This window comes from Manis javanica, chromosome 9, assembly GCF_040802235.1.
Source record: "Manis javanica isolate MJ-LG chromosome 9, MJ_LKY, whole genome shotgun sequence".
Taxonomy (NCBI): Eukaryota; Metazoa; Chordata; class Mammalia; order Pholidota; family Manidae; genus Manis; species Manis javanica.
In genome coordinates, this window is record NC_133164.1 from 2,102,477 (window position 1) to 2,116,590 (window position 14,114).

The 14,114-nt window shown below is 49.0% G+C and overlaps 1 protein-coding gene across 3 annotated transcripts; it reads right to left on the reverse strand.

Moving 5' to 3' along the window:
• Positions 1-3,980: 3,980 nt before the first annotated feature.
• ING1 (inhibitor of growth family member 1) lies at positions 3,981-11,794 on the reverse strand. Of its 3 annotated transcripts, none has more exons than XM_017665881.3 (2): positions 11,656-11,794; positions 3,981-5,222 (listed from the first exon to the last, which is right to left on the reverse strand). In XM_017665881.3, exon 2 carries the CDS (start codon positions 5,074-5,076, stop codon positions 4,519-4,521), a length of 558 nt encoding a protein of 185 aa, XP_017521370.1. In that variant the 5' UTR covers positions 5,077-5,222; positions 11,656-11,794; the 3' UTR covers positions 3,981-4,518. The 3 variants fall into 3 exon arrangements, with proteins under 3 accessions (XP_017521370.1, XP_073068463.1, XP_073068462.1); XM_073212362.1 differs by lacking the exon at positions 11,656-11,794 and adding an exon at positions 11,220-11,349; XM_073212361.1 differs by lacking the exon at positions 11,656-11,794 and adding an exon at positions 10,527-10,943.
• Positions 11,795-14,114: the final 2,320 nt, after the last annotated feature.

The following is a 14,114-nucleotide window of genomic DNA, read 5'->3' on the forward strand; positions in this document are numbered from 1 at the left end:
CTGAAACCTTATTTCCAATCTCCTGCTGATTCCAGAACAACATTCTGCATCTAGTAGATCGCTTAGAACGTTGTGGTTAAATGTAGTCTTCGGAGAGGGCCGGACAGCGCGGCGCCCCTGCACGTGCACAGCTGCTCTGCAGCACCGAGCTTCCTCCGGGCCAGAAGCCCAGCAGCGAGGACCCGGCGCTGACCGCCCGGGTCCCTATTCCACCTCTACTCTGGGAGCCGGCGAGGGTCTTCTTTTTCAGTTTTCTCAGTCACAAATAGAGGGTAATTCCCTACCACACCAGGCATTAAGACATAGTCAAGATCATCGTGGAAACCTAGCTGCACCCCTGGCATCGATTAAACGGCCCCACAGTGCCAGGGCGTGAGCACGAGGCCAACCTCCTGCGCAGGGCGGTGGCGACAAGGTACAGGGAGGTCTTCAGCCCAGCATGGGATGCATGTCTGTGTGCAGATCAAGTCCCTGCACCTGGGCCTGAACCTCCACACCAGCACACTAACATCTCGGGGCAGGGTTGTTACCAAGATTTAACATAAAACATACATAGTACCTAGACAGTGCTAGCACGTGACAGACCATAAAGGGTGGCTGTTATACGTCAGCCAAAAACTGAGTGACTTTATTTCAAGTTGACCCACTTAAACAAAAGCATTTTCTTGTTTAATAGAGAAGCTGTTTGAGGGAGCATCAAATGGTACAAATCAAAATTTAACCTATTACTCAGTTTACAGCGACTTCTTTTGGTGAGGATTTTAAGCTGAAAAAGGATTTTAAGCTGGCAAAGGATCTTATGAACAAAACCAGGTAATACAAAGTATTTGAGGCAAGAGAAGTGACCCAATGGTTTTTTCTTCATTCCTTCCTAAAAACCTTGCAATGCCAATTTGATTCGTAACAGCTCTTCTTACGACTGTTCCTGCTGAGCGCGCCCTGCCCCCATGCCCGTCAAATGAGCGTGAGGATTGAGCACCTCAAAACCAGCAGTAATTCACTAGCACTTTCTCCAGATTAAACAGGCCCAGACACCTACCTCCCCGACTGCCTAAAAACATCGAGATTAAAGAGGAATGGATTACAAGCTAAGAGTGAGGGAGAGAGACAGTGTCTACACATTGTGGTTCTATACATGCCTGTGAGTGCAAAGAATCGTGAATTACAGTGGACGCGACGATGTAAAGAGCTAGATCCGCAAAAGCACGATGCCTTTAGAAGCGCGCAGCTACTCATTTTGCCTAACAGGGAGTCTTCATGTCATACGTTCTACGTGGAGCATACAAGCACGAAACACAACAGCGTGCTCCAAGTAATGCCATACGGTCTGAAGCAGCTCTCAGTCGTACAGAGCGGCTTTTACTTTGGCAAATGCTTTATTGCTTCGGCCCTTGAAACCACTGTCTCAGGTACGGAGACACCCACACCACAACGTCCAGGTCGCTGGGAGGCTTGTGGTGGGGGTGGCCCGTGAGAGCAGCGCTCCTTGGGGCACAGGGCCCATCCCTGCCCAGGACACCATGCCAGGGGACTCAGTACATGCCAGTGAATGGATGAACCACATGCCCTAAGTCCAGTTTAAAATAAAGTATTATGTTCAAATGGAAACATTTCAGACCCTTTATTCAAACTGTAATAACCTGGTTATTAAATACAAGCAACACTGGTGGTTGCCACAGGAGGTGGGCAGGGATGGGCAAAATGGGTCAAAAGACACAAATCTCCAGTTGTAAGTCAGTCCTGTGATGTAAAGTATAGCACGGTGACTACAGTTAATGATACTGTACTGTGTATTTGATAGTTGCTCAATCTTCAGAATCCTCATCAGAAGAAAATGCAATTTTTTTTAACTATGTGAGATGACAGATGTTAACTAGACTTATTGTGATCATTTCAACAACATACACAAATACTGAAACATGTTGTACACATGAAACTGTTACATGTCAATTAGCCTCAAATGAATTTTTAAATAAAAAACAAAAATACAAGCAATTTTTCAAAAAGAAGCCCATTTTCAGCATCCCCCGGAGTTACTTGATTTTTCTGTTATCTACTCATGATCTAAAGCCTAAAATCTTGATGTTCTAAGTCCTCGTCTGCGATTTTTAACTGTCCACTGGAATAAAAGTAATTGCCAAACCCGACATCTACCTCTCTAACATTCCTCACCTTCTAAGAAGACTGTCTACCCACCTACCCTTATGGGAAACCTCATTAAAGGTGGAGGAAAAATACCCAGCATTTGATGAACTATGTGCCAGTCTCTTATTCACTTAACCTCATGTATTTCTCAGAACCACCCCCATATATAAGAGTGAAAAACCATGGGTTAAGAGTTAAGCCATTTACAAGACTAAACCCCAGAGGGATAAAGATGGGTTCAGATCTGGGGAGGCCTGGGCCCTCTTGTCTTCTCCCTTCTACAGCCACCTACACCCTAACTGAATGAGCAGGAAGAAATCTGGTACTAGCAACTGTGTTTTTGCAAATCTTCACCCCTATAACTTAATTTTCATTTTTCACTCTAACTGAAATAGAAGTGAAAACCATCAAATAGTTGTATATAATCAGATTCTTTTAAATTACATCTATTGCCACCAGACTGTTATCAAGTATTTTAATGAATTAATTTAGTTTATTGTTCACCTAGGTCTTACCAAATTTAAACACCCAAGATTCTTAAATGTCTTAAGAATTTTGGTGGATAGTAAATTCCTATTTGTAGGTATCGTATGCACGGTTCTCATTTTAATATAAGACCAACTACAATCTGTATTTCTCCACCAAATAACTCTCTTTACAATGGAAATTTACTGTAAAACAGGAGCTCACTATGTCTGGTACAAATGAAATTTTCCATTATCAAATGAAAAAATCAGAAAACTAGGCGTTTTACTTACAACAAATATATGTCATACAGTTCCTTAGGGGCTATAGTGGTTACTCAATTCTTCCTTGTGGTAGCTTTGGAGGCTGTAAAACAGACTATGGAGATAAATTCTACTCCATGGTTAAACCGCATCATACAGATCACTTAGGTGAACCATAGTATCCCTCGGAAATGAAAATTCTGTTGATCCTTTCAGTAAGCAGGCGGTTCAGGACACAGATGGGCACACTCAAGGGGCCCAAGTCAGGCCGGCAAACCTCTGCATGGGGCCAGAAAGTCGTTTCAGCTTTGTGGTCACACCGTCTCTGCGACAGCCCCTGAACCCTGCCATTGTATTGAACAGCCACACATGCATAAGCAAATAGGCGTGGCTGTGTGCCAATAAAGCTTTATTCATGAACACTAAACTTTGAATTTCATGTAATTTTCATGTCACAAAATAGGATTTTGCATTTTTAAAAGACCATGTAAAGATCATTCTTGGCTCACAGGCAATACAAACAGGAGGGGGGCTGATTTGGCCTGTGGGCCAGTAATTTCCCAACCCTTAGTCAAATATATATATATGTATGTTCTGTTTTGATACTTACTTGCCGGCAACTAGGTAACTTCTACTTCATCTTAAAATGAGAACAGTAATAGAGAATTTGCTTAAGGCTTTGTCTGAACTGCTGGTGTACAAGTTGTTAAGACAAAAATTTAAAGATCACTTGTCAAAATTAAATATATTGCTAGAGGTACAAACCGCCGAGTTTCATTTATTTCTTGATGTCACAGCCACGCCCTGCATGCGCACAGCAGGAAACACACCTCAGCTTCCCAACAGCCTCGGGCCGCCCTTTTGATCATGAGACGGCGAGTCCCGAGTCCGCTCCGCTCGCAGAGGTACATTCACACACCTTGTGAGCTGACTGCGGCTCCCCTGGGGTTTGTGATGGCAAGAGCATGATTTGAAGCCCCACAAGCAGACCGCTTCTATTTGGTTTAATAAAAAATGTACCAGATAATCTACAATTGGCCTTTTGGGAAATGGACCATATGTAAAATGTTTATCATGTAAAATTCAACCACTTACATTTTTAAAAAATAATCTTCAAACTTAAAACCTTTTTATTGTCATATGGATATACATTATAGTAAGAAATAAGTTTGCTATGGGCTATATATATTTTTAGCAACTTGGCTAATTTTTTAAAAATTTGTTCATGAAGTTAACATTTTCATTAAAATAAAATAGCTAAGTGAAATATTTTTTTTTCCCCACATTTAATGTGTTAGATTGCTTCCACGTCACCACCCGCCCCCCACACAAAAACACCCCCGGCCCTGCGCCAAAACCCAAACCAACTCAGACCCATCAGTCCAAGACTCTGCCGGGGTGTTCAATTCAAACCTGTATTTGTAGTTTCTAAAATGTTGATCCACAGACCACCTTCTCATTACACATGTGTACCAACGACAACAAAACAAGGCAGACAATCAGCGCCACTCAACAAAGGGAATGGCTCCTTTGCTAACATTCTTTAAAAATATACACTGTGCAGTCCTGGCGCCTCCCCCAAGGTGGGGAGGTAATAAATACACGGCCCGATCACCGCCTCCTCCCGGCCCGGCAGGTCCGCCGACTACCTGTTGTAAGCCCTCTCCTTTTTGGATTTCTCCAGCGCCTTGTCCATGGTCTTCTCGCTCTCCCCTCGACATTTGGGACAGTACCACTTGCCCTTTGGTTTATGGTTCAGTCCGACGCAGGAGAAGTGGAACCACTCGATGGGGCACTCGTCGTTGTCGCAGCCTATCATCTCTCCATAGGAGACCTGATTGCACAGACAGTACGTCGGCTCGTTGGGGTCGATGGGGAGGTCTGCGGGGGACGCTTCCCTCTCGGCTTTGGCCTTGGAGCGTTTCTTCTTCTTGGAGGCCTTGGCCCTCTTCTCCTTCGGCGTTCCTGACGTGATGTCATCGTGGTCATGGTTATTAGCCGCGTTCTCTCGGTTCTCATTGTTGCGCTGTCGCCGAGACCTCTTGTTATTGGGCTTTTCCGCCTGCGGGACTGTCTCATTCTTGGACTTATCCTGGCCAGCTTTGCCTCCGTGGCCAGTGCTGTCACTGACCTCTTGGTGCGCCTCAAAGAGCTCCACGTGACTGTCCACCTGCCTGGCCCGGTTCTCCACCAGCTCCACCATCTGACTCACGATCTGGATCTTCTCGTCGCCCAGCTCCTGGCTCCGGATCAGGGCTCTCTGGATGCAGTGCAACACTCTCCTCTTCTGGACGCCATCCGTCTCGCGCTTGAACTTCTCATAATACTCATCTAGCTCCTTCAGGATTTCTGCAGGGGGAGAACAAGCATTAGATCCACGCTCGGAGCACCACTGGGACTTGTTCACTATCTAGGCGTCCGAAAGTACGGCTGACCCTTGAACAGCACGGGGCCATGCAGTCAAAAACCCACGTGTAACTTTTGACTCCCCGAAAGTTAACTACTAACAGGCTGTGGTCAACCAAAAGCCTCACTGGTAACACAAACAATTAGCACACGTTTTGAATGTTATACGTATTACATGCTATATTCCTATAATAAAGTAAGCCAGGGGAAATAAAATGTTTTTTTCCTTTTGTCACAAATCTCCATAAAAAATTCCAACATATTTACTGAAAAAAGATCCATGTATAAGCAGACCCTGGCAATTCAGACCCATGTTGGGGTCAACTGTAATTGCAAAGGACAGCAATGGTCAATTTAAGGCTTCCTAGTATGAGAATCTGACAACTTGTAGGCCTTTCTAGTTGATTTTTTTTTCTATTGGAAAAAAATCTCTGGAACTATATACAAATGCCAACACAGTCCCCTTTTAGCAAAGTGTCACTCAAAGCTCCCCAAGGGACTCTGTAGTGCATCCGAAGCAAGGGTAACAAATACTCTTTGGATGAGCAACTAAGAGAAATCTCAAATTTAGGGGAAAGGGCTGGGGCCGAAACTTTTATTTTCTTTAAAATTATTGATTGTGCCCTATATTTACATTGTTTTTGTTCAAATATTTTTCTAATAATTTAAAGGCCTCTATTCTCTTTATTTTAATGTACCAGTGTCTAGAATACCCTATTATATTAAAGAATGTAAAATACTTAGTGGCCGAAGGCCTCAGCTGACCAGACGTCATTTTCTTCAGAGCGTGTTATCTTCTGTTACTAAAAACAAGAATGTGCTGGCATGTTGTCATGGTAGCCAACCTAGCCTTGCTTTAAAATGAAGGTGGTAGATTTTACTTTTGTACTTCCTGCTTAAAACAGTAATGTATTTATATTTATAGAAGTCAACAGATTCGGAAACATCATCAAAAACAAATAAAACCTTCAGTACTAAATTTAAACCCTCCTGGACAGGCTAGAAGACAGTGTATATGATTTTAAAAGTGTAATTTGACAAACATAATTAGGTAATTTCTCAAGAAATAAAAGCTATTAAATATTCTGACTGAATTAAGGAAAGTAAGTATTCTTGCTAAAAGTCTATTTAAATACACAAATAGAAATTCCCATAGTCATTGTTTCCCAAACAGTAAAGGTTAATCTAACCAGTATCAGATTTTTCTCCTGAAGTCTTTTTGCAGGCTCTTAAAATAAGACAATTCTCCTCTCCACTAGGAAGTGTGTGTGGGAATGTGGAGGGAAATGTGTAAGATGTGACCATCGACCCCTTCTACATCTTACCTCCAAACAGTATTAAGACATACACCTAACATGAGAATAAACATATTCACTTAGTTGGACCAATACTGGAGCTACCCAACGGTAGTGTTAGGCAACAAAACAGATATGAGCGGGGTGAAAAGAGAATAAGGGCCAGGAAAGCCCACTAAAAAAAGACCCAGAATTAAAGAGTTAATCAGATAAAAGCCAGGAGCAACTTGACCTGGAAGTTTGAATACTCCCCAGGTAAAGGAGGGTCCCTCAGCACAGCCCATGTCTTCAGTGTGTCAGTTAGAGCATGCCATTGTAGCACTGACTTTAGCCGGCTAAAAGGCCCAACTTATTTTTACTTTATCCAGATGCTGCTTTTCCTCCTCCAGCCCTAATCAAGTAACTTACAACCTGGGCAATTAATATGGCAAGTGAGCCCAGCCATGAACGACAGTAAAAGCAAGAAGGATTCCATCTTGAAGATAAGATTGCATTTTAAAACCCAATTATTGAAAAGTTTCTTAACATACTCTGTTAGCAAACAAACAGTAACTCAGCCCACCTCAGGGGGAGGCAGGCCATCTTGCTTGAAAGCTCCCAGACCAAGACACCGGTATCTCACAACAGTAAATTTTTTGTGTTAAGTCTTAACAAGTCTGCACCCCCAGCCCTTTGTCACATTCCTGAAAAATCCTTAAAAGGGGGAACCCTAAACCTTTCAGCGCACTCCTCTCTGCGAGGTCACCCACACTCTCCACACTAAGTGCGTAACTTTAACAAAACACAAACAAAACCCTTTCCCAGCCTTTCGGTGCACTCCTCTCCGTGAGCTGCCTGCACTTGCTAAGCACAGAACCGTAAGTCTATCTCGACCTCTCAGCGCGCCTCTTCTATGAGGCAGCTAACACTCCCCTTTCTCCAAGTGTGCACTTGCTCTTTAAATAAAGCTTAAACCGTTCAGGGCGTCTCTCCTCCCTCAAGTCGCCTGCTGCACTTTTTCTGTTTAAGTAGCTTTAAATAAAACCTTTACTCTACTTCATTACTGTGTCTCTGCCCTTCAATTCTTTGTTGCGGCAGGAACAAAAACCGAGGAAAATACACAACCCTCTCCCAACAATAGTATTATTTTCCAGACTATCTTCTTAAACTAAAGACAGCTCTTAAGGTATTTCCTGGGGGAACATTTAGACTGCCTCCACAGCTAAGCCATGCTATGGGTCTCACAGGGTCTTAGGGTAATTACTTCTGAAAATAAACAGCTATGTTCACTTACACAGGTTGCATTTCACGGGCATTAAAATGTGAGTTTCTGCTATTTTTAAATGGATTACACATTACAAAACTGCAATTTGCTTTAATCAGTAACCAAGTTTCTAAAGTTAGCATTTCATGAAAACAATTCCATCATGCCACTGATTTAAAATTTATTAACAGTCAGCTTCTTTTACATCACAAGCAAGCTTACATCCACGTGGAACCTCACTTGTGGGAAAGAAACAAACATCCCACCACAAAATTACCAAGAAATAATTCTATCATCGACACAATAGCACATATTACTTAAGATGCCCCAAAGCCACTTTAGTACAGACTTCAGGCAGGACACCAGTTCTAACTAGAAAGGCGTCCTGCCAGGACACCCGGCTCCTTCAGCTCCACCTGCTCGGCTGCCAGGGGCCTTTCCTTCCACACAGGCTGCGCACCACATTACTGCTAGGAAAGCAATGGAACCATGGCAATGATTTAAGTATTAAATAAGATTGCAGCAAAACTTAATCTGATCTGTCCAATAATTAGAAATGTACTTTAATTTTACAGAAGAGCTGCACTTCGACTTCTATGGTGGGTGGGCGGGTATTTAAAAAATGCTTTAAAAATAATTTTAAAGTAATTTTGAATTCAGTAACTCAGAAAACCTCAAACACCATTTGAGTCGGTTAATTATAACCCATCTTCATGACTTAATCTCCAACTGACGCGTACTTGCCAGTCTATCAACCTCAGCGTTTGACTTGCAACGTAGTAGTTCCTCAAAAGCACAAGCACAGGCTTCCCCATTCAGGGCGGCGCTGCCCCTGGGCGCGGCTCCCTCGGCCGGGCCGGGCGCCCCGCAGACCCGCCCAGGGCCCCAGGAGGGGCTCTTGGGGAGCTCTGGCGTGGACGCGGGGAAGCAGAGGCACACTGTCACTGGAAATGGCCTGCAAGTGCTAATAGTGACGGTGACGCGTCCCGCAACCACTGAAACCTTTCGAACCCCCGAGATCGTCACACCAGCCGAGTCGTTCGAGCTCTGCGCACACGGGGCTCGGGGCCGGCCCAACTCCCCTCGTCCCGGGCAGCGCCCACCTGGATGAGCCCCGGCCGCGGATCATTCACACTTCCCCGATTCCGCGCGCTGCACCCCGAGCCAGCGGAAGGACTGCCCCGTCCCGCTGGTTCTTACGCTGCGCCCTGTGCCACAGGGTTGGCGCCGCCACTGCTCCGAAGCCGGAAGTGACAGAGCTCGGGCCCTGAGGGGAAGGGGCGGAAACGGGACCCTAACCAATGGGAAGGCGGAAAACGGGAGGCGCGCCCCGCCCCGGGAGCGGTCTAGTACTGGGCCCGCCGGACCAGAGGGCGGGCTCCGAGGGGAGCGCCAATCGCAGAGCAGGGCCAGAGAACATGGCCCGCCCCAGCAGTCCCAATGGCCAATCCGAGGCCGGAGGCCAGGCGACCCGAAGACATTCAAATCAACTCAACCTCCTCCCTCTTCCCCGCCCCTCTAACGAAAAAAGAAGGTAAAGAGACCCGTGCCAGTCATGCGCAATGCCCGCCCCCATCCGGCCCAGCAGCCAGTGGCTCAGCAGCGAACTGATAAGGACATTCCGTGGGGGACACCACAGCCAATCGCTAGGCCACCAAAGCGGGATGGTCGCAATATGCTAATGAGCCTCAAATAAAAACCGCAGCGAAGGCGAGGCTCGGTTAGAGCGCGCAGGGGCGCCTTCCTCGTTGGGTTTTCCTGCGCTCTTGGGGCTAGCGGTGGCTTCCCACCTCCCCCCGCTCTTCCGTTTCCCTGCTGCGCAGCCCTGTAAACATTAGTAAACTACGAGTGACGATACACGTTCGGTGCACAGCCCCCCAGTGCCGTGCCTGACCTGGCAGGAAAGTTTCCCCAACAACCAACAATTCCCAGCGGACCGCCTCTCTCCGACACTCTGCGCGGCCGGGGTTGCAGAGAATGACCCACAGGTCCTCTCCTTGCCACGTTTCTCTACAAGCCGACAGTCTTTGCCCCCGAGCACAGCTCACAGGGGCGACTAACTCGCCCCATCCCTCCCTTTGCCCGCCGAACGCACGGAATAAAGCCCTCGCCCTCCGCAAACTACACCCGGCCGAGTCCCCTCACATGCCGGCCCTCACTCGGCATCCAGCGGCACGGGGAGGCCGGGGGGCTGGGCGGGGACGACTAGGGCTACACCGTGTGGAGCACCGACTCCGGACTTTATGTAACACTCGGATTCGGGACTGTATGGGGGTGGCTCCAAGGATGGCGAGGAGGGCCGGAGGACCCCTCGCCCGCAGCGCCCTGCCCGCAGCCCTGCGCGCAGCCCCGTCCCTGCGCCCCTAAGTCCTAGAGACCGCGGCAGAGCTCTCCCTCGGCGCCGTAGCCTGCGCCCCCTACGCCCCCTCCCCCGCAGCACCCCGCCTCGTCACTTCACTACAAAGAGCGCTTTGCTCGCGCAGCCTGGCATTGAGACCTCTCGTTCCTCCTTCCTCCTCCGTGTCCGGGCTGCGCGCACAAGGACCTTGGGCGAATCAAAGACGCTCCAGACCTTTTGTTCCTGACCGGCCACGGCCGCCCCGCGGGCCCGTGAGTCCCCCAGGCGGGGAGTAGAACGGCCCGCGGCCCCGCAACGTCCGCGACCAGCGGGGATGGAGCGGCTGCCCCCGCCCATCCATCCCGCTGTACCTTGGTATTTCGCGTCGATCTCCCGCATCAGCGAGACGTTTCTCTGCAGGTCGAAAGGCAGAGACTCGATGGAGTCCAGGTAGTCCTCCACATAGTTCACCAGGTGGACCTGCTCCCCGTTGGCAGGGCTCAACATGGTTCACCGAGGTCCCCGGCGGCTCGGCGCGGCTTTCCGCTTCCTCCAGCCCCCGCCCCCTCGGAGCCCAGCGCCGCAAAATGCAAAGCTCCCGCCCGCCGGCGCCCCCCCTCCGGCCGACCCCGCGCCGCTACATCTGCGAGCCGCGCCGCCTGGGCCCGGAGACCCGGCGGCTGGCGGGCCGGGCCGGCGCTCGGCGGCCTCGGGCGCGGGGCGGACGCGGGCGGCGCGTGCGGGCGCGCACCCCGGCGCAGGGGCCGGGGCCGGAGCCGAGCGAGCGCGGGAAGGGGCGCGCGCCGCCCGCCGCGCCGCACTTGTCCAACGTGGAGAACCCAAATACCAGTTTCAAACACTTGGGAAACATTCGGCCCCCCGCACCGCGCATGCGCCCCGCTACCCCCACCGCCCCCTCCCCGCGGGCCCCGCCCCCGCCGCATTAACGCCCCTCACCGGCCGGGCCGCGCGGGGGTGTGGCTTTGTCTGTCACTTTGGCTGGGGCGGAGGGCGCGGGGGTAGGGAAGGTGGGCGAGGCGCAAACTTTACTAGGAGTTTCGTACTTGGAGGCAGAGCCTGCCGTGCAGCGCTGCACGAGGGCCGGGGAACGCGGGGAGGCGGCTGCACCCGCCGAAGACCCGGCCGGAACCGACCCAGCCGCAGGACTGCAGGCAGCCTCCGATGCCGTCGCCAATCCCACCAGCTCCCCTCCCCTCAGTCAGCCCCTAGCTCTCCGGGACCGCGGCGCAGCGGGGGTATAAGTAAGGTCCAAAACAGACTGGCAACCCCAACAGCCAATCCACTTGCCGCCCTTACCTCGGTAACCCAATCAGGACGAAGAGAAGGCGGGCCGAAAGCGGAGAAGGCCTCCCGAGCCCAGACTACAAGAAACCGCGGGAGGAGGCAGAGGGAGGGGGCGGGCCTAGCAGGGCGGAAGTACTGGCGCATGTGCATTTGCACTGCCAGGGCGGCCTCCGGCCCGCGAGGGAGGAGACCTACCATTCGGCGGCCGGACCACCTCTCCCGGCAGCCTCGGCGGCTCAGGCGCCTGCGCGGTCCACACTGCCCGCCCTTTGTGTCGTCGGACAGATCCCAGTGCAGAGCAGCTTGGAGACAAAGGAGCTGTGTCCCCGCAAAGGGCGGAAGTCCCGACCCTTTCCCGCCTGTGCCCTGGGATCCGCTTTTAAAGTCCTCTCCCCCACTTAGAGAGACTACCCAAGCCGGGGCGTGTCCTGGAGTCCCCCTCTGTGCCCTACCTGCTTCTCTCCCCCTCCCCCTGTTCCTCTCCCCGCCCTAAACTCCCGGATTTGGGCTTTCAGTAGAGCCGCTACGCAGTCTCGGTTTCCTAGACAACGGGCCGAGCGCGGGGCCGCCCCTTCCGGCGGGGACCACGCCTTTGTGGGCGTGGCGGCGCCCCGCCTTTGTCCTGCGGGCCGGGCAGCGGCCTCCCTGCGGCCGGTCGGGCTGAGGGCTGCTTCGGTCTGGTTCCCTCTCCGGGCCTGTGTGGGAGCTCAGGCGTCCCTGCTGGTTCCAGGTCACCTGGCTTTCCCGGGCTACGCAGACCGGCGCCCCTCGGGACGCGCGCCCCGGCGCTCAGCAATGTGTAAACCGAGACCACTGGAGTTCCGCAAATTGCTGTCTGTAATGGTAGAATGGGACCAATCCAGTTTTCATAAAGCAGACTATTATCCGCAGTGGCGCTCGTTCCAGCCGTTTGTGGGGCATTTTGTGATGCGGATGTCAGTGACCAAACTGAACTGTTTTGTCTTTAAAAATGGGTTGTTCATGAAGCAAAACTGAAGGAACAAAACAGCAGCGGACTAACAGACTCCAAGAAAGGACTAGCGGTTATCAGAGGGGAGGGGGGTGTGGGGAGGGAGAAGGACTGAGGGATACTATGATTGGCACACATGGTGCAGGGGGGATCGTGGGGAAGACAGTGTGGCACAGAAGGCAAATAGTGACTGTGGCATCTTACTACACTAATGGGCGGTGACTGCAGTGGGGTGTGGGGGACACTAATATGAGTGAATGTTTATATAATATGAGTAACCACATTGTTTTTCATGTGTAACCTTCATAAGAGTGTATATCAATAACACCTTAATAAAAAAAAGGAAAGAAAAGGCAAACCAAGACAATATTAGTGAATTAAAAAAAAAAAGTTTGCTAACCTTGGACGGTGCTGCGGTGATGCAGTGGTTACACGTGGAAGTAAATGGATTTGATCTTCATTCAAATCCCCACATACCCGGGGGGAAATATTTGGGAAAATGGTTGCTATTTTACTGATGGATTCACACTTCCAGTCTTGGCCCAGTTTAAGGCAAAAAATGAGTAAAGTTTCGTTTCATACTACAAAATTTATTGGCCCACGACTTCAATACTATGATAAGTGGCAACAGAGACGGTCTATGGAATAGAGGGAACAGTTGAATAAAAATTATGCCTTTTCTCTAACAGCATGTAAATAATTTTAAAGTACGGTATCAAGAAAGGCGCTTAAGTTCTTTCATTCATTGGTTCTGGGATGAGTAGTGTCTATCTGAATTTAAGAATAAAGGTTAGAAATAAATTATTCCTTCCAAAAATAATCAAGCCGGAGTTTGACCTAGGTTATCTTCTTAAAAGTCATGTTGTTTTTTAATGAACTTCACAGACATCTGAAACAAAAAGGTGTCTTACTCATTCAACAAGAAATAGTTAATGAGTGCCTACCATGCCCTAGTGACAGTTCTATGCACTGGAGATTCAAGTAGTGAAATGAGCTTACACTCTATGAAACATTTAATCTATCCCTTAGGCTAAAAAAGTCAGAAAATATTTATTAGCTTCACAATGTTTTTTAAATATATACCAATAGTGTCATGGTTTTCTGAACAAGGTTAGAAGACCAACAACTAAAACATAATTAATTGTGATCGTGCATTTTTAAATATGCCACTAAGGAAAAGTACTTACTTTTGAAGATACATTGAAGAATTTTGATTGTTCCAGATTTGCTCTTTGGAGAGTTGCAAAAATAGATTTTACATTTTTTTCTTAAATTATATTTCTAGTTTAAACTGGAGATAATCAAACCTATGGGAGTGAAAGATAAGAGATGAACACACAATTCTTCTGATAGGCAGAAAGACAGAAATGAGCGGGATGAAAAGGAGAAAGGGCCCCCCAAAGATGACTCAGGGAGTTGATCAAATAGAACCAGAAAGCCAGAAATGACTCAAAGAGTTAATCAGGTGAAGCCACAGGGTCCAAAAGTGACTCAGGAAATGTCCAGGGTCCCCCCAGATAAAAAATATCAGAGGCGCAAGAACAGCACAGCCCCTGTCCCCATTTCACCAATCAGAACAAGCCTAGAGAGCTGACCCCTGTCAATCAAGGACCTCTCTGCCCTGCCAAAACCTCGTAAAAGCCTCAGAATGAGCATCCACACCTCCGTGTCTCACCTTAGGCAG